The sequence below is a fragment of the Drosophila miranda genome, chromosome 2 (genome assembly GCF_003369915.1).
Source record: "Drosophila miranda strain MSH22 chromosome 2, D.miranda_PacBio2.1, whole genome shotgun sequence".
Taxonomy (NCBI): Eukaryota; Metazoa; Arthropoda; class Insecta; order Diptera; family Drosophilidae; genus Drosophila; species Drosophila miranda.
The window spans coordinates 20,621,309-20,644,086 of NC_046675.1; the positions used below are offsets into that span (position 1 = coordinate 20,621,309).

Below are 22,778 nucleotides of genomic sequence, written 5' to 3' on the forward strand. Positions count from 1 at the left end.
AAATACGAAAAACTAGAGAAAAGCCAGCAAATGTTATGTACGATATTTTAGTGTGTGCGATGAAGAGCCTGAGATAACAACCAACGCCGTTTCCCCCAAGTTTTCATAAGTATTAACTCATTGAATATACATATACATATTACCTATATACAAATACATACTTATATACAAGAATGTGTGGCAATAAACCCAACGTTTGTTTGTGATGTCTTTCGAGCGTTTACTTTACTTGGGGACATAGTATATTATATTTATTATTGACATATAAAAATGGTAATAATAAAACTTTTTTGCCCAATTTATCGCCTTCCAGAAATTATAGAAATAAAACTATTATTCAAATATTTTTAATAATCCCGCTTATTCCCCAGCTTCATCGCTTAACAATGTTTCGCCCATTTTCGATCACTTATGAACCAATACACTTGAACAAAATCAGCAATCAGCTTGCTGAAAAAACAAACATGCTTGATCGATCAAACTAAGCTGAGCTGATTTCAGCGAGATTTTTCAGCTTTCAGCTCAGCTCAGTCTGCAATGTGCGCACTTGCACCGGTGCAGTGTGTTTGTTTTTTCAGAGCTTATAAATCAGCTATCTGCTCCGATTTCAGCTCCGCTTTCAGCTATAGTGTGCGCGAGCCCTTAAGGTTAGGCTTAGAAATTCTAGAGCAAAATATGTCTTTCATTTGATTTGAATGCTTAACCAATAGATTTTCTCCTGTTCTAATAGTTGCAATTGCTTTTCGTTACTCAATTTTGAAGGTTTAGTTGAACATTTTTTTTTTGTATAAGGCCACATTTCCTGGTTTATATACTTCAGTATATATAGGCATATAGGATTTTTTAAACGTTGTTTTCTTTTAGCTCAGCTAATTTATGTAGGTGTTAAAATTGCAGATACAATACAAATCTATTTACAAAAAAATTCTCGTACAGTACAATTTGAAGGTAGGTCTACGCAGGGTAGAAATGTGGTCGGTTGTCGGTGTCCAGTTTTCAGAGCTATAACTTTGTTCGCAGCTTTGGGATTACACATACTCGTGGATAATTAAAGTAAACGAGGAACCGAATACTGAAACTAATCTAATCGGAATCGTAACTACATAACGACTATAGAGTGGTGTTTGCCATCTAAATACTAGAAATAAGTAGACAACGGCATTATTAACTAACTAAAGCATAGGCATAGGCATCGAGGTGGTGTTTGAGGGGGGGGGGGGGGGGGGGGGGGGGGGGGGGGGACTGCTGCTGGCTTTGAGCACCTTAATACGAACTTACGTACAAAAACATTGCATTACTCCTACTTCTCTAGGCTATTACGATATGGGCGGACTTTAGAATATCTTTTTGTTTGCTTTGCTAATCGAATTTCAATCGAAGCTTAAACTAAATAAGTCGTTCCTCTGGCGGCGGCTTCAGCACATTGTCCATTTCCAGCCTCGGATTGCAGTACTCCTGGGCGCTGGGGCTGTAGGTGCCGCGCGTGGCACGCTTGTTGCGCGCCATCACCAGGAAGGTGCCCAGCAGTGCTCCGGCAATCAGGAGCAACACCACCACAACGGGTATAACAATGATGGCTATATCTGTCGTCGAGGGGCCATCCTCCTTGGCAACGATCTATATAACAGCGAAGAGTCGGAGAACTATCAGTTCTATACTACCATAAAGATTTCCATTTTTACTCACCGGTGCCGTGCAATTCTTGCCCGCAAATCCTTCCGTGCAAACGCAATAGTAGTCCGGTTCTGTACCGCAGTTCTCCATGCAGCGGCCTCCATTGCCGCAAATATCAGTGGCATTGCAGGGATCCGTAAAGTTGCAATATGCTCCGCAGTAGGGCTTCTCGCATATGCACTGGAAGGAGCCGCGCTTGTTGAAGCACCGACCCAATCCGCCACAATACTCTCCCTCCACACTGCACTCGTCAATGTCGTTTTCGCAGTGAACTCCCTCGAATCCAGTGCCGAGGCAGTTGCATTCGTAGGCCCCCACTAGATCCTTGCACTTGCCTTCGTTCTGGCAGGGGTTCGAGTCGCATTCGTTGATGTCCTGCTCGCACAGACGACCCGTGTAGCCCAGGCTGCATTTGCACATGGGTGACTGGAATCCAAGCAGCGTTAGTACACATTCGATTTGGGATTATATTTATAATTTCTTACCACGCCTGTGGTCAGGCAGAGTCCGCCATTGTCGCAGGGCGTTCGCTCACAGAAGGGCACATCGCACAGGGTACCCTCAAAGCCTGAGGCGCAGGTGCAAGTAAAGTTATTGCCAGTTAATCCATCTGCAGAGAAAAATAGTGTTCAAGTTTATGTTCAAAGAAGGGGCATTACCCCGGTGTACTTACTGAAACCGTTCTCGCAGGTGGATTCATTCCGGCAAGGCTCGTTCTCGCACGTCATCTGCTTGAGGACATTGCACTGGGGACCGGTGTAGTCCTCCGGACAATCGCAGAAATAGGCCGCAATCAGATCTGTACAATTGCCACCATTTTGGCAGGGCTGCATGGCGCATTCGTCGATATTCTGCTCGCAGTAGCGTCCCTCAAATCCTTCGGGGCACTGGCAGACAAAGTCTGCCACCTTGTTGATACAGGTGCCGTTGTTCTTGCACACCGTGTTGAGGCACTCATCGATGTCGATGGAGCAGTCATCGCCCTCGTAGCCCGCCTGGCAGGTGCACGCATACTCGTCGGACGGGGCCCTACAAAAGCCATCGTTCCGGCAGTCCGTCTGGAAGCACAGAATGCATCCCTCGTCGGGCCGTGTTGTGTTCAAACGGAACTGGGCCTTAAGCTGCACGGACACGTTCTCGGTGCGGGGATACAGTTCGGCATTGGAGAAGTACGGCAGCAGCAGATCGCCCACACGCGCCTCACCCACACATCCCTTGAACTGGGAGCCTTGCTGGGCGGACAGAGTGGAGCCACGCGACTGACGAGACTCGGGCATGCCGCCCAAGTAGACCTGGGTGCTGCTCGACAGCAAATATTGGATGGCTGCCTGGTCAATGTCGACGGAGAAGGATGGAGCCGGATCCACCATGGACTCCCAGCCCTTCCAGCCGCCCTCCAGCTTGCCATTGTGGGCCCTCAGAAAGATACGGCTCCACTCCCCGTCGGCGTTCTCTTTCTCGAACCGCGTGGACTCGCCAATATGCAGTTGGGTGAGCTTCCAGGTGATGGTCACGCGTCCCCCATTGACGCCAATCTCGAAGAAACTGTCTGCATTGTCGATGAACAGCAGAGTTCCGCCGGCCCGTGTCCGATAGGCTATCTCGATGGACGGCTTGAGGGTCTGCTTGGGGGCAGTTTCTCCGCCAGTTTCCTCGGCCGGTGGCGGCTCCTGGAAGTAGAAGAAGGCCAGCGGGCTGCGTTCCCGGCCCGTGAATGTGGTATTGGTCAGACATTCGTAGCCATCGTCCAGGTTCTGGCAGACACTCTCGCCGGGACAGGTGACCAGCTGGCAGAATTCGATCTCCTGGCAATCCTTGCCCTTGTAGCCATTGGGACACTTGCAGCTGTAGTCGTTCCACGTGTTGCGGCACTCGGCATTGTGTCGGCAGGGATTCTTGCGGCATAGATCGTCGGATACCTCGCCAGGCAGCACCGAGGCACGGTCAATGCTGACCGCTCCAAGGGGCTTGGCATTCACTTGCACATCCGTAACATTGAGCGGATACATCTCCACAATGAGATTGAGTGAGCCATTGCTCACTTTCACGTCCTGGATGATGCCCTTGAAGTAGTCCTTGCTGTCATCTGTCGTCTCCTTGCTGAGCACCGTGACACTCTCGTCCACTCCAGGCTCTGTACTGGCGGGCAGCAGGGATTCACGCGTGGGCGCAGGGCCGCCCAAGTATAGAACCTGTGCATCCAGCAGACCCGTCGTCGACAGCGTCTTGCGGAAGTACTCGGTACCATTGAGCTTGACCTGCACCAGTGTCTGATTGCGAACCACCTCGATGAGATGATTGTAGCCATTGTCCAGCTTCTGACCACCGACGGTGTAGGCCTCGGGTGTCCCAGAGAACTGCATCTTCACCAGTAACTCGCCGCCATGCAGCTTGGCCGAAACATACGAGTCACCAATGTCTAAAAGAAGGAAATGCAGATTAAAGATTGAATATTACAGAAAGAAAAGGTATTTATACACGGTGCTCAAAAAGTATATGGGGTATTTGCCACGTCCCCTCCCGCCTACAAAAGGGCGAAAATCTGATAGATATTCTTGTATCGAAAATGCAGAACTATTAAACATTCCATTATCTACCAGATTGCAAAATCTTAAGCAGTTTGGATCATTATTTAAGCCAAAATAAAGAATCCGCTGTTACGCACTCGCTCTCACATTATTTTTCTCGCCAAGTGAGCGCCCCCTGGCAGAGTGAGCGAGATATGTACTATAACGGCCGGATGGTAATTCGTTGGTTGAAAGAGACACAGCGAGATATAAGGAAAGGAAGTGCGGTATGTCAGCAGCTAGAATATTTGTCATTAGGCGGAAGGAGGATGGACAGATTAGAGTGCAATCTATGATAATCTAAGAATGAGAACACTGATGCTAACGCTCGCTCTGTCTATCTCTGTCTGTGTATCTCCGCCATCAGCAGTAGCGGAATATTGAGAACTTTTGAGTACCGGGTATTATAGTATAGTAAACGGCTGATTTTACTCACTTTTGGTGGGTGCCTTGCGTGGATCGCTGCCCAAATAGAAGACCTGCCCCGTGGGCTCTCGCGTGCGTATAAACATGGATATATCCAGAATAGAGCGAATGGCTCGTCTGCCCACATCGGTGGTCTCCACAATCACAGCCGAATGTGTGGTATTCTCATGCCCAAAAGTAGCTGCTGTCATATCTAAAAATAGAAAAGAAACAGTCACAAATGATGGTTGACGGAATCCCTAAGTCCATCCACTCACTGTGCTGGCAGGTGTGTCCAAAGAAGGGCCTCGGACAGTGGCAGGCAAACGTGTGCCACAGATCCGTGCACTCGCCATTCGAGTGGCAGGGATTCGGTTTGCATTGCTCGGTGCGTGGACAGCCGCTTTGGACATTCTCCAGCTTGGTATCCCCATACGTAAAATTGGCGCTCTGCTCGTCGGGGAAGATCCATTTTCCATTGACGACAATGTCCTGCATGCAGCCCACAAAGGCCGACGGTTGGTGAGTCAAATGCCGCAGATATGACTTTAGATTGGGTATCGTTCCGCCCAAATAGGTACGTGGAAACGAGGGCTGGCTGTTGTTGGCCGTCTCGTAGGATCCCACTGGGAATATGGCCTGCTCATCGTTGGCGGACAACACCAAATGAGACGTATTGATGGCCACAAACACCTTATGCCAATTGCTGTCATTCAGCTTGGAGCCAATAAACACACCCTCCCATTTGTTGAGCAGCGACGAATGCAGGTTCAGGCGTCCATTGATCAGCTCTAGAATATAGCTGACGGGCTCATTCTTCTCGCCGGAGGTGCCAAAGGCCAGCACGCCATTGGGCAGCGTTGTCCTAAATTGCAAATTAATGTCATAGCCCTCCTCGCGCTCGGTGGTCACAGAGATGAGACTGGTCGCCACCATCGACAGGGTGGTGGTCTTCTCGCAGGTGTCACCCTGGAAGCCATTCTCGCAGGTGCAATTGTACAGATGAACGGTCTCGTTGACCAAATACGGCCGACAAGTGCCATTGTTCAAACAGGGCTGCAGCAGATAGATAGTAAATCAGTAAAGATTGAGGTTTTAGATTCGATTTAGGACATACATTTGTTAGGCATCCAATCAGTGGCACCGAACAGTTCTTGCCACCAAAGTTGGCATCACAGTCGCACTCGTAGTCGTTGATCTGGTCAATGCAGGTGCCGCTCTGGCAGGGATTAAAGCGATCGCACTCATCGATATTGATCTCGCAGTGGGTTCCCTCAAAGCCGGGTTCGCATTCGCAGGTGTAGGTGCCGATGCCATCGTTGCAGGTACCATGCTTGCTGCAGGGATTGCTCTCGCACTCATTAATGTTGATCTCGCAGTTCTTACCAATGATTCCAGGCACACAAACGCACTCGTAGCTACAAAATATAATTAGAATTAGAAGCCGAAAATTCAGCTAGGATTGAATGTAATGGACTTACCCGCTGGCATTCTCGTAGCTGAATGGCTGACTAAACACCTTGGGCAGGTCCGTGAGGCGGCTAAGCTGGTACAGCGTCTGATTGGATCGCTCCAGGCAGTTGCTGTTGTACTGACAGGGATTGCTCTCACACTCGTTGATGTCCTGGTCGCAATTCTTGCCCTTGTACCCAGCATGACACTCACAGAAGTAGTCCTTCACCTGATCGAGGCACTTCGCCCCGTTTGTACACGGATTGGACACGCACTCGTCGATGTTTAGCTCACAATTCTGTCCCTCGTAGCCAGTGCCGCTGCAGTCGCATCGGAAGCTGCCCAATTGATCGATGCACTGGCCTCCATTCAGGCAGGGATCTCCCACACAGTCGTCGATGTCAATGTCGCAGACACGTCCCGTCATGCCCGGTATGCATGAACAGGTAAAGTTGTTGATCATATCAATGCAGGTAGATCCGTTCGAACAGGGATTGGTGATGCATTCGTCAATGTCGATCTCGCAGTTCTCGCCACGATATCCGGGCTGGCAAACGCACTCGTAGGCATTGATCTGGGCGTAAAAGAAAGGATTAAAGCGGCTTAATGTAAAGGCAAGAGTTTATGTTGCACTGAAGCTTTGGGTTTTAGCGGGGGATTGGCTCTAGCAATAGACCTACGACAACTGTTCTTGTCACTCACTTGTCTCAATATCCGATGCTTTCCGTATTTAAAGAAAAACAACTAATTACACTTTAGTAACCACTTTAGTCGTCATCCCCCATCCGAGAGTTCCCCACCCCCCTTGAGTACCTACCTTGTTGTGGCATGTGGCTCCATTCAGACAGGGAAAACTGAGACACTCATCCACATCCGAGTCGCAGTGGATGCCCGTGAAGCCTGGGGTGCAGTAGCACTTGTAGGATCCCTTCTCGTTCTTGCAGATGCCATTGCCGCAGATCTTTGGGTGCAGCGTGCACTCGTCCACATCGTTGGCGCAATTCCTTCCTGTCCAGCCGCGGGCGCACTTGCACTCGTAATCGCCGTTGGGGAGGTCCAGGCATTCGCCGCCGTTCTGGCAGGGCTGGGTGGCGCACTGGTTGCATACCTTGTTCTCGGGACAGGTGCACAGGTTCTGGACGCACACCATCGGCTCCTGGCAGTTGAGGGGCGAGCAGTTGTCGGCCTTTTCGCACCGGTCTCCGGTGTAGCCCACCGAGCAGTAGCAGTGGGTGCCGTTCATTGAGCAAGTACCTCCGTTCAGGCACTTGCCGTTAGTTGCATTGCAGTTGATGGGCGTCAAGGCCATGGCGGCGGCCGCTCCTCCATCGCCCGTGCTCTGCTGGCAGTTGTAGCCTAGGGAGGAAATTCGAAATTAGAAATGGGATCATCTCAAGGTGAAGAGATAGTCTTCTACTTAATTTTAAGTAATTAATTACTTAAGTATGTATATCTACTACTACTACTACTACGCTACATATTTACAGTTGGATTTGCAAGGGTTGCACTAAAATTTTCAAAAAACCGTTAAGTATAAAGCTCTAAATGAATCCATACACCAGAGGCCTTCGCCTCTCCCTCTCTTGCAATGCGCTCTCTTATGGCTTTTGTATTCGCTTGCAGCGTGCAATTTGCATGCAGAAAAGAGAAAGAGAGCATCCGTTATTCTGCTAAGCAGTGCAGTTTGTCTGACAGTTGAGCAATGCTGACAGAGAGAACAACAGAGACTGACAAGCAGTGGAGGCGAGGACACTCTAGCTGTTTATTCTGGTAAGCAGTGGAGGCGTCGTCTGGCAGAGATTCGTTTACTCTGATAAGCAGTTCACGTGTTGTCTAACAGTGAAGCAGTACTGACACATTAGCTATTATCACGCCATATTTTCGCCATTCAAAATTAGTTAATTCTAGAATTCTCAAAATTATTTTAATTAAATATATAGCCACCAGTGGGGATTCATTTAGGGCTTCAACATTTATAAGTAGAAAGCACTACTAGTAGTACAGCCATTAACCGCATACAAAATAAAATCTACATTTAAGTGGATGACACGACTTTTAGGACAACCCTTTGCGTCACTCCACTTCGTCGTATATATATATATATATATATATATATATGTATATGTACATATGTATATATGCCAAACCTGTGTATCCACTAGCACATATACAGGTATAATTGCTACTATATCCCTGGCAGGTGCCACCGTTCAAGCAGTTTTCTTGGGGACATGCATTCAGGGAAGCCAATCGATGGGTTGGTGACTGTTGTTGTTGTTGTTGGTTTTTGTTAAGTTTACTAGCTGTTGTTGTTGTTGTAGTTGTTGGTAATATTGTTGTTGGAATTGTATTTGTATTCGTAATTGCTGGTACAGTGATTGCAACTATTGTTGTTGTTGTTGTTGGCAGTTGTTCTGGTGTCGGTGTGGTTGTTGTTGTAGGTAGACAATGACCAATAGGGCCTAAGGTTTATAGCCATATACGGGAGGATTTTTGTTGTTGGGTTGTATGTAGTATATAAGATTAGGGGGATTAGTATATAGCGAATAAATCAGATGTTAGTAAAAGCAATGGGAGATTATCCAAAAAAGCAGATGCACATTAACACAATGCATTTCCCGAAGACTTGAAGGCAGTCCATAATGTTTTTATGTATTTCCAATGAATTATACGGGTATGGAAGCTCAAGAGAAGAGGATGGAAGAGGCTGATCCTGTCTCACACTTATAAGAAGTTTAATAAAAAAAACAAATGTGTCCGTTCGCTTATGGGCATACGAATGTATCCGTTCGTTTATGGGACATTTACGAGAGTATGCGCCCCTGAAGTGGAACAGGGGTAGCAGAAAAAGTCAGGTATCGAATGAGTTTAGTCATAGGATCGACTCTCCGAATATTACTGATCTTTGGATAATATTACTTCAATTAGAGCATGATGTATGTTTATTAAAGGAGGAAACGAAGAGGATCTGTTGTTGCCCATGAACCAATTAAATGTTATATGTTTCTGTAATTTATTGACATCTGTCTGCCTTGAAGCTTTGAAATGCACTGTGGGACACCCCCAATCTACAATTATTGGTCTAGCCCTCTAGCCCATCATCCAGCCTCTAGCCTCCAGCCACCATCCACGTACTCAGCTTCAGTTCGCAACGTTTCCGCTTAAGCCACTCGGGCGAGATGTAGCGCTTCTTTTTCTCGCTGACGCACTGTGATGGATCGATCATCTCCAGTTCGATCGAAGGCGGCGTTAGCGGCTCCAAGTCGGAAGCTTTTGTTGTTGTTAAGATACCAAAAACCATTAAGCCCAAAGAAAGAAAATTAAAACCAAACGCTTTATAACCATGCATCGCCCATGAACAACCTTTACCCTTTTAGCTTTTTGGGAGGGAATCTCGCAGAGAATGACTAGCAGTAGGACTTACCCGTTGTGCCTGGCTTACACACGCACTTGCCGCCAACGCACTCCGAATCGATGGGACACTGTTGGGTACAGCTCGGGCCCAGCTGGCAGAGCTCTCCACTGTATTCCGGGGGGCAGATGCACTGGAACCCAATGGCCTTGTCCACACAGGAGCCGCCGTTGAGGCACTGCTGGGTCTGGCAGGTCATGGGTCGGTCACACACCTCGCCGCCCCATCCGTCCAGGCACTGGCAGGTGTACCAACCGTACGTATCGAAGCAGCGTCCGCCGTTCAGGCACGGACTCTTGTCGCACTCATCCACGTTGGTCTGACAGAAGGCGCCCGTGTACCCGGTGCCGGAGCAGTCGCAGCTGAAGCCATTGATGCGGTCGATGCAGCTGCCATTATTCTGGCACGGCTGGGAGGCACACTCGTCCGTGTCGATCTCGCAACGGGGACCCGCATAGCCCTTGGGGCACTCGCAGGCGATGCTCCCGGTGCCGCCGAGCACCACACAGGCGCCGTTGTTGAGGCAGGGATTCGACTGGCACAGCGGATGGATGTTCACCTCCGTTTCGCAGTGCTGCCCACTGTGCTGGGCATCGCAGAAGCACTGGTAGTCGCCGCGCGAGTTCTCCAGGCAGGTGCCACCATTCACACACGGATTCTTGCCGCAGGGCGAGCCATTGTCCTTCTGGCAGTTCTTGCCCGAGTACCGGGCCGTGCAGCGGCACTCGTAGCCCTCGGAATTGGAGGAGCACGTGCCATGACCCATGCACGGATCGGTCAAACAGAAATTGTCCGGCAGCCGGGTAAACAGATCATGATCGCTGCAGGGTCCGGGCGTCAGCGGACAGACCCCAAATACGACATTCTGTATGGTCGAATTGTTTACGAACTGCAGTCCGGGTCCATCCAGAAGGCAGCCGGAAAAGGAGTTGCCCAGTATCAAGATGGCATCTTTGTAGCCGATGTCCTGATTCGTCAGGAACTGACTGTTATATGTGGAGTTGGCTAATGAAAAGGAGGGGGAAAGCGCGGTATCAGTATGGAGTAATTATTGAATTTAACGTACACTCTATACCACATATAATCCCTGAATCTAGGTCATTCTATAGTGTTTGGCTAATCTTCTATATATTATCAAGTGTTTGTCAAGATATCTATTGCAAAATTTTGTTAATCAAATATTGAACGATTGAAAACTTGTACAATATCGATACGTAAGCGATACCGATTGTAAATTTGATTGTTGCATACAAAAAAAAAAAGAAATGTACAGTCTGTAAATCAAAATCCCATTCGTATTCGATCTATACCAACGTTCCATTCATATTTGAGGTCTATATTACGTTTGAGCCTGACTAGAAATACATTTAGGGATGGTAGATGGTACATCGATATCTTTTGCGTGATCGGAACGAATGTATCCGTTCACTTACGTGAAATTTCTACAGCGAATAAGACAAAAAAGCCTTAAGCACGATTCTAGATAGTTCCTTTTCCATCTTTCAATTGATTAGTTTGTGTTCCTCTTCGTGATGATGGGGATCCGAAATCCCTTTCCCTATTTACTTTACAAGACATTTCACGATTTATTTCGAACCCTTTTGGACATCCACGACACACACAATTCGTGTGAGAGGCTCTCTTGTAGACCCAATTTGTTTTGTGGTTGGATTATCACTTACCAAATATGCTTGCCGCACGATCCACATGCAAATAGAGGTTACCGTACTCGTATTTGAACTGGAGCGTATGCCAGCGATTGTCCAACAGTTGGTAGGGCAATTTCACATCCAGGCGATTGTTTGGCCCATGGACGGCGGGGCCGGCCAATGAGATTTGCAGAAAATCGTTGAGCACTGAGATTACGATTGAGTTTTTGTTGTACTGCTGAGCGAGTATCTCGCCGCCGCGGCACGAGCGGAAACTAATCGCCGAATGGTCCCAAATGGGCATCGGCGTGGTCAGACGGAGGTAAGTGGAGCCATTAAAGTATGCCTCCTTGGTATGCACCTCCACGGAGGCAACATCTGCAAGAGAAAAGATCAAGAGTTTAGTTGTGGGGTTACTTCAGACCGAATAAAAGACTCAAATGAAAGCATGACAAGGCCAGGCCGGGCCGGGCCGGGCCAGGCCAGAGCCAGGCCAAGTCGGATCGGAGGGCGTACTCTCATTTAACTAATCGCATTTCATTCGAATCGCGGGGCTTTCTGGGCTGGGGGGGAAAACGCATTTGTAACCGTAGACTTCTTCCTCATTTCCTCAGCGACTTATTTGGCCACACAGCAAAATGGCCAATTGGTTTACTTTGGCTTACATTTTCCCCTCTACGGCACTTTTTTTCTCCTTCCCTCTCGGGCACTTCCCTCCGCGTCTCGTTTGGCTAAGAAAGTGTTTTTTTCGTCTAGCATTGACCAAATTAGACAAGTTGCCACGGCCAGGCAGCCGCATGCATGCCACATGCCACCACACTTAAATGGTAATCAGTAAACGTTTCATTTCAAAACTTTCATTTACCGCTGATCGCCTGCCAAGGCGCGCAGAATCAATTCCCATTTCCCCCAAGCACCAGAAAGAAGCTGTAGACCAGAAGACGCCGGCCATAACTTTGGACGACGAGTGGTTTTCTAATTCAGTTTTCAAGCGAGAGGGAAAGCCCACCTATCGGCAAAGATCGAAGCTTGAGGTACCCTAATAAGAAGTGAATGTCCCTCTTCGGTTAAATGTTGTGCGTCCGAGCGCACTAAAACTCGTATTTGGGACATTTTTACAGTAAATCAACGACATTCGAAAGAAGCGTTCGAAGACTTCTACTAAACTTCAGGTGAATATAGTTTTCTGACTGGGAAAAAGAATGTAGAAATATATTAAACTACAAGTTAAATCTAAATGGTGTAAGGTAATGCCCAAAACTGAAAGACAACAGGGATCGTAGAGGGTTATCGACTGTCTCGTCTAATTCCTTAACTTCGTGCGCTCCATTTAATAGCGAAAAATCGGCATTCCTCGGAAAGTGTATAGCAAGATCCAAACAAAATGAAACAAACTTTCTTGACTGAAGTGCACAAGGCGTAAAAATAAAAAAAGCCAACTATGACTGTTCATATGTTCGTGCTTAGATAGGTACGAGGTACGCACATAAACATTTGTGCAAAAGCCGGTTTTGTAGACCGTTCAATAAACTGCAAAAGGCAAAAACCAAAATAAAACGGAGCGAAATCGGCTAAAAGGAAAAGTTATTAACGAGAGGAAATGGCAACAGGGGAAAATAGGGAACTAATTAGGAATTTTCAGATCTAAAAACTCTGGGAACTCTTGCACGAGAGAACCGCGTGGCTTCTCTCATTTTCTATCATTCGATTCGAGCATCTTTGTTCGAATTTGTGAATCCGAGTTTTTCAGTTTCTCTTCGGCCCTTGACTGCCTGTGCGGATCTCAGCTACTGCTTGCTCTAGGAAGCTTCAGGGATCACCATCAGGTGGAAGCTTAGAGGATCGCCATTGACTGCTTGCATTAGGGCGGTAGCACACGGTTGCCTTTAACTAGGAAATGGAAAAGGTTCTGAAACTCTGCAGATAATAAACTATTCGAACATCTACTCCTATGGTTCATAATTATTTTAATTGAATTTGAAATTTTTTTTTGCTGTGGGAAGTACGTAGAAAATAATCAATCTATTGATTCCATTTCAATAGAAACCTTTGTACTGTACTTCCCCATTGGATCTGAGGCGTCTCGAACCAAAGTATGTATGTATTCATTTTGCATTCCACCTTTTGCTAGACCATCACTCAAGAGTCCAATTGGAGTTGGAATACATATGTACGAGTATACTCTTCATTAAAAATGACAAATGAAACTGTTGGAAGCAGCCAAAAACTTGAGAAACCTTTGGCCATGGCGCTCTGAGGTTTATTGCCAAAGCGAACATAACCAGATTGAAGTTCGGGGGGAATTTGTGTTAAGTGTTGGTGCTTTTTGGCGTTAATAAACTTTGAAAAAACAATCGTACATATTTTTGCACTTCCAGATCATTTTAGCACCTTCTCGGCTGGGTTGAACCCACACGCTGGTGGTAGTGCCATGCCCTTTGGGCGGCTGCCCTGACCCGTGGCCTGATGGCTGGGATCCCGGGCTTAGAAAGCACTCGAAGCGACCTCGTCGCAAACAGAACCTGAACGACGAACAACATAATGGAAAAAGCATTATGAGGCCATCGATTTTGCCGCCTCGCCTTGTCCGGTCTTCTCAAACATTTCGTACGAGTATTTTTTGTATTTAAAGGCGATTTGTGGTATTTGCATTGACAGTTGTTCGTCTGTCGTTTTGGTTAATGTATGCCAACAGGGAGGGGTCAGTAGGGGGCAGGCAGGGCGTTAGCAGTGGAGTGAGTTAGCAAGTAAGTCCGGCAGTAAAGAGCTCATAATTATATTATACTCACGTACGAAACTAGGCAGAAAAATATTCAAAAGTTAAACAACAAAAATGCGATTTAAACTGTTAGATCGTTGGACTTGATGTTTCGACGAAGGGATACTCATTATATATATTTTAAGCCCTATAGTAGGGCTCAAAACTCAGCATTAATCAGGCTATACAAATATTTCATTCTTCTAAATTCTGGTCGAGAGCCCGTATGCCTTTTACTGACAGTGTCATTTCACACATTCATGCACGTATTCCTTTACATTTATAGATGGAATGCACACACCTATACTATATTGTGGAAGTTAAGGTATAGATTCTCCTTATGCTTTGGCATGTGCATTTTTTTTTGTACACAATCTCCGCATTGACGACTGACTGTTTTGTGCTGTTGTTCTTGACCGTAAACAAACGGAACGGAAATTTCATAATCACAACCAAGGAAAAGAATTCTATTTCCACCTCTTTTTTTATTATTATTATTCTACTTTTTGCGTGACTTTTGGACAACCGTTTGTTTGTTTTTTTCTTCGACTCATGAATGACTTGACTCTGACTGCGACTCCAAAACCCGATCTTAAGCCGTCTCTGAGCGAATTTTGTTTAGCGGTGCCATAAAAAAGAAACAGTTTAATAGTGTCTTTTCAGCTTTTGTTCGGGTTTAAGAGAGAGAGAGAAGAGAACGTTTGGTGGAAACACTTTTCGAGACTTTAATGACTTCTCGGCGCTGTGACTTTTTTTCGGGCACAAAAGAGTTTGTTATGCCGGTTCTTAAGTAGGGGCGTGGCAAATGGATGGAACTTAGCCAAATTTGAATGGTTTTTAATGAATTATTCCTACAGAGAATACAATGGTAGGTATTTCTGGGATGAACCATCATAGTATAAAGATTTATGGTGATTTCTGGTGGGATTTCAAAGATTTAAGTCTTCAAATGCTCCATCAATGTCTAGTGTACTTAAATATAAAAAAAGGTGAATATAATTGTAATTATTAGCGCATTGCTCTAGCATTAACATTTTTGGAAGCCCAGGTGCTCAAACGACAAGTGCGCTATCAATTTGATGAACGATTTACAGTACACCTAAAAGATTAATTGAGGGATTTAATTACAAAGGAAGTACAATTTTCTCTTAAAGCTTTTCGCCAAAAAAAATTATGTACTTTCCCCCACACTCGTACCTTGGTACGGTACGGCATCAAAAGAGAAAACGCTCGAGATCTGCAAAACTGTATCTGAGATGCATAATTACACTGCTTGCTTTTCCATTTCCCAAAGTTATTCCCATGATACGCTGTGCACGTGAAGGGGGGGGGGAAAGTGATTTATGCAAAATGCAAAATGAGCTAAATGCACGCAAAACACTCAAAGGAGGAAGCGGTAAATGTTACAGAAAGCAACAACCGACTCCGCCTACACACTGGACAGCGGGAGAGAGATACGTGGAGAGTGGGAGAGAGACCCAGTTGGGAAAGAAACACTCAAATCATTGCAACACTTACTAATACTTGCATAAGCTTGTAGAGCATAAGTACTCCGAATGCATACAAATACATATGTAAATTAGCTCAACTTAAGCTTTTTTGCTTTGTTGCTTCCCCTGCCTTTTGCACTGCATTCTGCTTGTATGACTAATCAGCGTGTCTGCATATGCAAAACAACACCAAATGTAAGGACATACATACATACATATACATATGCATATGTATGTACATGTGCTTGCTTAACCCCATGAGGCCGCTGGCTATTGCCGTTTTGCATGTTAGCCACTTTGAAACTAGATGCAGTTCTCGCTCCTCTTTCTCTCCTCTTTCTCCTGCTCATCTGCTGCTTTGACTGTTTTAATAATACCTCGTACCGGCACATGAGGAATGCAAGGGTATATAGAGATCGTGGGTACATACATATGTTTGTCATAGGAAGAAAAAGACGTTTTAATACCCCTTGAAGGGGTTAATTGTTTGATTTTGGTTGATCTATGTGGCACAGTGTCGATTCAATTATTATTATTAATTATTACATATAGGCTTTCTTCCTTTAAAATCTGTTTATTAGAGGAACATTTTTAAATTTTCGTTAATTCCTTTTGTTTTGCCATATTCTCTCTCTTAGTATTTCATTTTTGCAATTTCACTCTTTTCAAATTTTGCGAGCGAGAGCGTGCGGATTTTGGGCCTCCGTGAAATATGGTTTCATTAGAACATGTTGATCTTCCTCGTTACTCATTTTACTATTATTATTGTTTGAAACAGATCGAATATTCAGCAAGATCAGTATCGACAAATCGGTTAATTTTCATCTGGTAACGGGTATTCAATTGTCGTAGTATTGCGACTTTCCAAACGCTCTTGTTGCTGATATTGTTTCTGTGGCAGGTGCAGTGGCAGTACCCACCCTTCCCCCGGGGAGATTTCTCTGGTCTAACCCTTAGCCCGAAGGAAGGAGGGGGGGATCCAAGGTGTTGGCCACAACAAAACGTTGCACGTTGCTAACTTCGGCTCGGCTCTGACTTGTGGGTGGTTGGGCTTGGGTCCGGTGCTTGGGTTGCCCGGGGACCCGGGATTGTTTTTTGCCGCTACAATTTTTTCCCCTTCTTCCATCCCACTCTTCCCATCTCTGAATATGGTCATATTGTTTTCCCGTTGTATGTACGTGTGTCTGTGTTGCCTCATTCAGCTCTCAACCCACACTTTTCTGTTCTCCCATTGTTGTTGTTGTTTTAAATTTTTGCTCTAAGTACTTTTAACTTTTTACTTTTTTGTTGTAACATAGTTGTTGTTGCTTTTGTGTAACAAACCGCCCACGAAAAAAAGTTTCATTTGCACTCGATTGTTTCGTACACTTTCTTTAGATTGGGTACAAAGATTTTGCTGAGAAGCTGAACGATGAAGGTAGAAGAAGAAGGCTGAAACATCAAGACAGTCCCATCCGGGGAGACAAGACGGACTGCAACATACTCCAAGACCTGCTAACGATATGTTTTTTACATTTTCAACATGTTTTCTTTATTTCCATCAACCTTAAGGTACCTAAGTGACTTTAGTTCCTTATAATTGGCATATAATGCGATTTACGATTACTCTTATACGATTGCTAATTATCTAAGCGATTACAGTGAAATATGTTGACTGGATGATTAAAAAAAACAGTTGTATGGCTTTAAATATAGTAGAACCAAAGAACTTCTGGCTTTTCAAAAACATTTTAAGAGTGTCTGGAGCTAGCTCAAAAGCCAGCCTAAAAATCGTGTACTATTATTGTTCTTTGTAGAACAGCTATCGGACCACTTTTTGAATGCACACGACATGTATTTTGTTTGGGTCCTCAGGCTTTTAGCAAGTGCGTCTAACTGGCATCGGTTTTCGTAGAATAAATAGAGGATTTCTTAATTAAAAGAGTATCTAAGCATCGGTGCATCAAAGCTACATTTCTGCTTCTTTCGGATGTTCAGAAGTTGCATAAATTACCGATGACCGATTTAACTTGTTTTCATTTTCTGAATTTAATTTGTTAGCAACAAAAAACAACAACAACAACATCGGTAATAAAATAACAATTTTTTCGTGCAATTAAATTTGAAATTTTTAATTGCATTTTAATTGTTGCGTTTTCGTTTTTCGGTTCACTTTTCTCCCTCTCTCTCTCTCTATAGTATTGATAGAAAAGTGAAAACGTGTCGCGGTTAAATTTTAATTACAGTTCAAAGATAATACGATTATTGAAACGTTCCAAAGGGTTTAATTATACTACTAGACGATGCTCAATAGTCATGAGGTTTGTATCTAGATAATAATGCCAAAAGATCGTTATAAAGATTTGTGGTAATTATCAAAAAGTTTTCCATTTGGGAAAAGTTTTCATATTGTTATTATGGGTTGTTTTTTGATGGAAGTTGGCTAAGGAAATAGACAAATAAATTAGTTATAGTTTGAGCCAATTTGGTACAGGAACTAGGCTTCAAAGAGCAATTACCCCAAATATGGTTGAAAATAGATGAGTTTCCGCTATGAATATTTATTGTTGTTTATTAAAGTTTTCTGCAAATACGCGTATATGGAATTTCATCAGTCCAATTCTGGTTTAAATTGCGTCTATCCGGACACAATCAAGGGTGTGAACCGGATCAGAAGTGATTCAGGGCTACATATATCTATGGGAATATTTTAGCCAGATAGGAGTTCCAGCCTAGATAGTAAATATTTAAAGAAATTGAAGACAAATAGATACCAAATATAAAAGAAGATTAGTTAGGTAAAGTCGGTCGAGTGTCAGAGAAGGAGCTCCACACAGACAAGGTTGTTTCTTAATGGTAAATACTCATACTATATTTTCAAACATTTTAACGTTCCCAAGCCCCCATCCTCTTGGCATAGTTTTCCCTATACTTCTGTGAGCTCTTTCATGTCTGACTGCACTTTGGACCTGGAGAATAGTGGATCATTTGTTCCGACACCTGTAGTTCAACGAAGAAGGAACGAAACTGAGATACAAACAAGTTCCCACACTAATTTCCGCTTTTGCTTCCAAGAAATGTGCTAAAGAAATGTTTATTTTTAAAATATTTAAATGAATACGGCGCTTCTATTATATAATATGAGCACACAATACCATGCGTATGTAGAGGTAGAAGCTAATTAGCTTTGATATTCCATGAAAGCTGCAGATTAACGTCCCCCAAACAGCCACAAAAAACTGCGCACACCCACAAAAAATGCTGTTTGTTAAGTATTCAGACTATGAAATACCCACTAGTCGCTCTTCAGAATACATTTTTATGTGAGCTACGTGTATGCATTTGTATTGTTCGGAATTCCAATCTGAAAGATAAGCATCAAAGGAGTCTAAACAGGGAATTTGGTTGCTCAACTTTATCTCTTATCGCATATGTACACAAACACAGTATAAACTTTTATATGCTCTGAGAGTAAGGGGTATCAAAATTTCAGTGTGTCAACGGTTTCGCTCTGAGCTTGCTCCCATGAAATCATGATTACAGATTCGTATGTATCGTACATTCCCACTTCCACTGCTTGCTCTTCTCTTTTATCTGCGCGTTCTAGGAACAACAACAAAGCTAACCACAAAAGCAAGCAGACAGACTCCCCCAAAAAAATAGCTGCTTAGAATTGAGCACACTCAAATAGAGCCGGAGAGTCTCTCTCTCTCTCTCTCTTCTAGTGGGACTGATTCTGCTGGCTGCCGCTGCTGCGCAGCCGCGCCTGGGAACCCGTTTCTGTTGTTGGAAAAAAACAATTGGCCATGGCTCCAAGTGCGCAGCGACTGCGACCTGGCCCTTGTACTCGTCGTAGTACATGCTCTGGGCCTGCCTGCCAGACCCGTCCATCCACGAACTGGCACAAAGCAATGAACTGTTGAATAAAACAAAACCCAAAAACCTGAGAATCTTTTCCGGTGGTGCGTCCCCAGCAGAACAGTCTGAGCAAACACAGACCGGGAACAGAGGATAGGCCTGGGACTGTGCCCCGGAGCTGCTGCATCAGTGGGCGTTGCATTGTGGTGTGGGGACGCAGTTGGCCCGAACAATGGAAATGCTTTTAAAATAAATTGTGGAGTCATGATTAATAATATTAGCATTCATTAAAATGTATTAGAGACATCTAAAATATTTAAGCTTCGCGGTTGAGCTTCCCTTAGAAAAAAAGTAGAAGAATATTTATTCAATGCAAGAGTTCTACTTGCACTGGTTTAAGCTAGTCTCCTCTTCTCAACCCGGAGAAGGCAAGCAGAACCTTCCGCGTGTACCTGTATTTCCCACCACAATTACCTCACACACACCCCACCATTTATGTGCAATTTGTGTGCGTTTCATTCCACTGTAGCGTCGCGTTGCTCGTATGAGTCAATGTTAACAATGCCCGTGTTGTTGGGCTGGGATCGCGCTGCGTATGCAAATAGCTAGAGATAAAACGCAGCTACGTGAGGGCCGCGATAAAGCCAACTTCGGGCAGCATTGAGCAACGCCCCCAACCAAAGTCTTAAACATTTGTTTGCATGAAATTTTCTTAAAAAATTGAATCAAATAAAAGCGAAAGCCGCAATGTTTTGTTTTGTCGCCCGCTGTATGATATTTGCGGCTTTTGCGGTCGGGTCGGCTCTTCCCAAGGCGGCCCGGTAATCGATGGAGAAACTGAAAACTGGCAACGTTGCTGCAACTGCCGCCGACCTTTAGGTTCTCTATTATAGTCGTAGGGGGAAATCAGTACTTTTTTTAGTTCTTTTGTGGCTATTTTTATAGAGCAAGCTAACGACTTGCACTAATGGCCAGCGTCAGGCAATGGTCGCGGCCCGTTGCGTAGCCCCGGATTCACGGATACACGGGGTCCAAGGGGATGACCAGGCCCTGCGTCACGGCCGATTGCACTTTAACACTTGACCAGAGACCAGGCCAGAGAACAGGCGGCGGCCTAAAACACAGGCCGGAGCGGCACGCGGGTGTGTCCCCCCCCCCCCCCACCCCCGCGGGCACACAATTTCCATTTCCACTAACCCGCGGGGTCACGTGTTGTCGTCATTAGCGCGATGCAGGTAGCACAGGTAATTTGTTTCCCTCAAGAGGAGTGTACCTGCGCCGCGATTTTTTCACTTGAAAAGATGGATCATTCCAATTTAGGAGAAAATTCAGTGGAAAAACGGAGAAGAAACCACTCTCAGAAAATGACTATGATCGACGGGCGATGTGTCTGGATTTTTACAATGGAAGCTGACGGGCCCAAAAACCAGTTGTTTGGGTGGAGTGCAGGGCTTTCCCATCTATCAACCTTTCCCTCTCTCTCTCTCTCTCTCTCTTTCTCGGTGTCTCTCTGTGTTTTTATATACCCTTGAAGAAGGTGCTTCGATTTTTCCAGATGCTTGACAGTGCACTAATAGAGACAAATTTCCCACAAGCAGAGGGCCTATACATTGTATTGAACAATCATAAGAGAGATAATTTTTCAAGGGTATCCAAATTCTCGGTACTCCCGGTTCTGGTTCCCTCATCGGAATTGCGGTACTGCTAACTGCTGACGTTGCCGGCTTCGGTGGTTTGGCAATTGTTGAAGTCGCTGCTTTCCGGCCAGCGATAAGATTGCGGGTAACAACAGTGGTTGACTGGTCCGATCGGTATTGTAAATAAATAAACCAAATTTGAGGTCGTTTTTGCACAATCCCATTGAAAAAGGGGGGCACGGGCACACGAAGCACAAAAATACAGAGACAATAAGTGTGGAAGCCTCGGTCAATACGAGTATGTAACTGATAATTACGCATAATGAATCAGCAGTCGACATGTGAATCAATTTTATTATTCAATTTCATTATAATCGAATGTAGGAAATGAAAAGAAAGACGGAAGAAATAAAGAGAAATGCACTCATTAAAGTTAGCAAGCAGTTAAACTTCAAAAGAGAATATGGCAAGCATAGCGATCCCTAAAGGTTATGTTGACACTAGCTAACTGCTTGGCGGGTGGAGTCTTGTGAGTAGAAATCGAACAGTAAAATATTTTCTAACCATCTACAATCCAAGCAAATCTACTTCTCTCAAGCATTATTTTCGTTTAGCGATAGCCAAAAACCAATAATAAAATATTTTCGGATAATTAACACCATCAGAATTTAGGCATGTCAGATCAATGAGTCACCTCTTTAGAATAAGGAGAGAAGGAAAACTCGTTGAACAAGTTTTCGGTTACCGAAATTCAATGAAAAATCATTCCCTTCCGTCACACACACACATACACACTTGAGAGCTTTGATTCTCAACTCAAAAGTGCACTCGAACACTGCACAACAAACAAGAATCAGGCAGAACATTTCAATGGTGTCATGCAAACATACAATACAATGATAGAGGGGGACCAGCGCTCCTCCGCTCTCTCACCACGTAGAATGTCCTCTCCTCTCTTTTTCGCTCTCACCTGTTGCTAAATATATTAATATGAAGAGAAATATCCATTGAGGCGCTGAAATGGCGCGCTTGAGCAAATGCTGCGCTGTCGACGTCGTAATTTGAGCTGCGCTTTTCGTGCGGGCACGGCTCTGCATTCTTCTTGCTGCTGATCTGCTCCGCTGCTGATGTTGTAGTCGTTGTTGCTGTTGTTGTTGTTTCTGTTGTCGTGTGACGTGCGCAGTTGCTGCGGTTGCTGACGCTGACGCATTCACGATCTTAGCCATGATCGTACCTTTTCGTTGTTTTCGGTATTGGCCAAGAAGGGGTTTCGTTTTGTTTCGTTTCGGTTTGTTTGGTTTACATTGGAGCCTTTTGGGCCGCTTGGAATACGTTTATTGCCTTTTACGCACACACACGCACATGCATGCTACACACATACACTTGCACTTGGTCTAGAACGGGTTTTTTTTTGTCCAGCTCTAGAAAAAAACACTGCTTGATTTGCACACTTTCGCACGCGACACTTTCTAGCCTGAATTTGAATATTGAATTGAGCACAGATTCGGATTGAGCCACTAATTTCCCATTTCGCAGGTAAGAACTCACACTAGCTGGCTTAAACAATGCTGCTCTGGTAGTGGTGGTTGTTCTGCCCTTTTGAACTGCAGGCAGTGCATTGAACACACACACACTTAGGCGCGTTGCCTAACACCAACACTAAGGCACGGGATTGTGCGCATAGAATGAGAAAAGCAACAAAAACTTTCGGCGGCCTCCGTTGCGATAGCGACGACAAAAACGTACGTCCGACGCGGCCGAGAACAAACTGTGAAATGTTGTTCGTGTTAGCTGCTTGCCACTGTAGTGGTGTGTGTGCACAACAGGTAGCCTCATGGTGGTTTTTTTTCATCATTTAAGCCTCGCTAGCGGCAGAGTGTGACCAGGCAGCAGGCAG

The 22,778-nt window shown here is 45.0% G+C and overlaps 1 protein-coding gene across 3 annotated transcripts; it reads right to left on the reverse strand.

The window, feature by feature from the left end:
- Nucleotides 1-31: 31 nt before the first annotated feature.
- LOC108154835 (protein crumbs) lies at nt 32-22,685 on the reverse strand. 3 transcript variants are annotated; one of them, XM_017285250.2, is made up of 13 exons: nt 21,852-22,685; nt 11,193-11,537; nt 9,523-10,515; nt 8,246-8,560; nt 6,916-7,454; nt 6,128-6,672; nt 5,764-6,064; nt 4,925-5,702; nt 4,678-4,860; nt 2,348-4,093; nt 2,160-2,284; nt 1,687-2,100; nt 32-1,617 (listed from the first exon to the last, which is right to left on the reverse strand). In XM_017285250.2, exons 1-13 carry the CDS (start codon nt 22,105-22,107, stop codon nt 1,387-1,389), a joined length of 6,771 nt encoding a protein of 2,256 aa, XP_017140739.1. In that variant the 5' UTR covers nt 22,108-22,685; the 3' UTR covers nt 32-1,386. The 3 variants fall into 3 exon arrangements, with proteins under 3 accessions (XP_017140739.1, XP_033245488.1, XP_017140740.1); XM_033389597.1 differs by lacking the exon at nt 8,246-8,560 and adding an exon at nt 9,234-9,368 and having other exon boundaries at nt 21,852-22,684; XM_017285251.2 differs by lacking the exon at nt 8,246-8,560 and having other exon boundaries at nt 21,852-22,683.
- Between the last annotated feature and the right edge of the window lie 93 nt (nt 22,686-22,778).